This window comes from Pinus tabuliformis, chromosome 1_1 (genome assembly GCF_031772625.1).
Source record: "Pinus tabuliformis cultivar Carrire ecotype Pingquan chromosome 1_1, CPIR1, whole genome shotgun sequence".
In the NCBI taxonomy this organism is placed as follows: domain Eukaryota; kingdom Viridiplantae; phylum Streptophyta; class Pinopsida; order Pinales; family Pinaceae; genus Pinus; species Pinus tabuliformis.
This window is the reverse complement of record NC_142297.1, coordinates 994,071,360-994,074,416: the sequence shown is the minus strand read 5'-3', so window position 1 is coordinate 994,074,416 and position 3,057 is coordinate 994,071,360. Positions and strand designations below refer to the sequence as shown.

General features: G+C 38.9%; 1 protein-coding gene across 1 annotated transcript; it reads left to right on the top strand.

Annotated features, from left to right (window-relative positions):
* The first annotated feature begins 1,031 nt into the window (after positions 1-1,031).
* Positions 1,032-1,949, top strand: LOC149217909 (NAC domain-containing protein 22-like). The gene is made up of 3 exons (XM_089391450.1): positions 1,032-1,224; positions 1,376-1,638; positions 1,779-1,949. Exons 1-3 carry the CDS (start codon positions 1,032-1,034, stop codon positions 1,947-1,949), a joined length of 627 nt encoding a protein of 208 aa, XP_089247576.1.
* Positions 1,950-3,057: the final 1,108 nt, after the last annotated feature.

Sequence of the window (3,057 nt, the reverse complement as noted above, 5' to 3'; positions counted from 1 at the left end):
CCTCCGCGTCAATTCTTTGTTTCTCCATATATTTGAAAAACATATGCAAAACACTGCTAAATCATGAAAGAATGGCCTTGGGCAGATTTCAAATATTATACAGTTTGGCTCCGGAAACCCATCGGGTCCGAGCTTCATCGCATAGCGCGCATATATGTAAAGTTTTGCACCCATGGTTTCCCCGATTGCGATATGCCGATCGCACTGTGTGCCGATACCTCCGATCATATATATATATACCTGAAATACATTAAAAATGGCCTGAGCGCGGACTTGAAAGTTTATCAAAAAACTATTTATAATGTTGTCGGGTCCGCTCCATCGCGTCGCAACTTTACTCATGTTAAAGACCCCGACCCTATGACATTGCCGATAGTGATGTGCCGATAGCGATATCGGCGATTGCTCATCGCAAACACAAAAGCTTCTTTATAAGTCCTTCACTTCGACTTCGCCGATGCGATATCGGCGATCGCTCGTCGGCGATATTTCATATCGCTGCCGCTGCCTGCCTCCGATGCTCCAACCAGCCGATATGCCGACTTGCCGATACGCCGACGCGATCTGGACCGTTGATCGGTTAGATGTGACGGCTGAGGTTAAAGCGGATCCTGCAAATTTATGTTGAAGCGAATTTTTCTCCTAATCCTTGGTGAAACGTACGGTTTATTGTCCTCATGCTGCTGCATGGCTCAACTGTATCGCAGTTGAAATTATATTTTCAACAGAAACTTCATTGAAATTTCGCTTACTTCAGGACTAAGAAAACCTTTACACTGCTCAGCACTATCACTACGCGGAGGAATGATTTTTTACTTTTTTATTTCATTCACCGATTCCCTATGCGCGTGGAAATTTATGTCAAATGCTTACATTTTCTGTGGAAATCGAATTCCGATGTCCTTGTCACTGCTTTAACTCATTTTTCCGACACAATCGGAGGAACTTCCCTCAGTGAAATCTGCGTGTGTGTATTTATATAGAGAACATGTGGAGGCAATTTGTATAAGCGGTTTTTCCAAGCCGATCATATGGAAGAAATGTACAACGATGGAGCGGTGCAGCGGGAGTCGATGGTCATTCCAGGTTTCAGATTCTATCCCACGGAGGAGGAACTGGTGGGTTTCTATGTCAAGAGACGTGTGGAAGGCGGCCACCAGCAGCATTTCGGTTTAATTATACCAACCTTGGACTTGTATCAATATGATCCATGGCAGTTACAAGGTAAATTTAACTTCTTTCTGCGTATTCCCCGGTTTGAATTTCATATGATATGATCCCTAGGAGTCACCAGGGGGATCACTCAGTGTGGATTCCTTCAGTTTCAATTTGAAAATGTTTTTTCACTTGAAATTGATGTATAAATGTGTTGCAGGTTTGGCTAGTGATGCTCGGGAAAGGCAATGGTTCTTCTTCGTGCCAAGAGATACCCAGAGATTCCCTCGGCCAAGCAGATTGACGAAGTCGGGTTACTGTAAAGCCACCGGTTCAGACAGAGCGATTCGCAACGAGCTGCTCCAGTGCATCGGCGTTAAGAAAACTCTTGTATTTTATAAAGGAAGGGCCCCGCTTGGACAAAGGACGGAGTGGATCATGAACGAGTATAGGATGCCAGATTTGGGCTCGTCTCCACCAAAGGTGATCTAATACTTTTTTTTAATAATGTGTTATTTATAGATGGGCACAATACAGACAAAAATCTCAGCACCCAAAGAAATGAAGCACATTGCTTTTCTTGTACAAGTTTCTGAATGATTGTAAGTTGGCATGTGCAGAAGAATGTGGATATGGTGTTATGCCGAATCTACAGAAAGTCTGCTTCTCAGAAGTCGATGGAAGAACGAACAAAGCCTGATCGCGTTGAGAAAGAAAAACTGGTTGTTTCAGCTGGTCATGAATATGAAGGCAACTGTCTTTCGGTCACCCTTAATGGCAGCTCGTACCAATGAAATTAAATGATGGAGACCGAGTTTCTTCATGTGGAGAATGGAGAGGGAGTACCTATGTTGTTCTGTTGTAAGTAAAATAGATAATGTAGATAGTACGTTTCAGTGGGTAGAATTAATGATGTTTTGTGAAGAATCTATGGTATTGAAGATGCCTAAAGCCTGCAAATAACTGCAGTTGAAGTTGCCCGTTGTGGATGGATTGACTTTTTGGCCGCTGATGGCTACTCCATATGCTCTTCTGTATACCTTATCCACATTTTATAATTCTAAAGTGATGAGTACTGTACTTTCATTCTGATTTGATTAGGGTTTGTAGCTTCTCCAGGCTCAAGAATGAAGAAGAAACCAACGGTCATCAAATCCATTATAAAACAAAAAAAAATCAATCATGGATATGGATATGAAGTCCTAAGGATTGAATATTAAACCTAGGAATGCATTTTATTTCATTATTCTCTTTTCCTTTCCGATAAAATTAAGTTTTGAATGGAGTTGTCCACATTACGCATTCTGATTGCCCCAAGGCTTTTCGTGCCTTTTCATTAATCTGTGGCATTGCAATAGCCTTTGACCATCCGTACCGAATCTCGCTGATATTCAAGTATTTTGGCAATTTTTCTTTACCGGGTATCGAAGAGGCCTAGTAGGCAAAGTGCTTGCCTTCATTGTTTGATATCACTGTAAAAGGGATTTGTGATTTCCAAGGCATTTGCGTTTTCCCAACAGTAAAAACCATCATTGTCAATCCATTTTTATTTTATGACTGTCAGAACGAAAAGAGAAATTATTTTATTGAACACTAAAGAAACGTAAATGTTTGCATTAAAGGGATAAAATTCCATATTAAAATATTTTTCCGGTTAAAAATGATGAGTTTTTCAATTTTTATATTTAAATAATATTGATTTTTTATTTAAAAAATTAATTTAGTTAATTTTTTTAATAATTTTTTTTATTTAAAAAACACATATTTTTAAAAATATTTAAAATTTTTGAAAATGTAAATGGTTAACTATGAAATATATTAAAGAAATGAATTTGTCTGGGAATGGAAGAGAAGGTAATTCTATATGAAACAATTAATAATCTTTTTTCTTTTTTCTTTTTT

Coding starts and splice junctions, on each gene's coding strand:
- LOC149217909 (XM_089391450.1), top strand. CDS start 1,032: ATGGAAGAAATGTACAACGATGGAGCGGTGCAGCGGGAGTCGATGGTC. Junction 1,225..1,375: donor TGATCCATGGCAGTTACAAG/GTAAATTTAACT, acceptor AATGTGTTGCAG/GTTTGGCTAGTGATGCTCGG. Junction 1,639..1,778: donor TGGGCTCGTCTCCACCAAAG/GTGATCTAATAC, acceptor CATGTGCAGAAG/AATGTGGATATGGTGTTATG.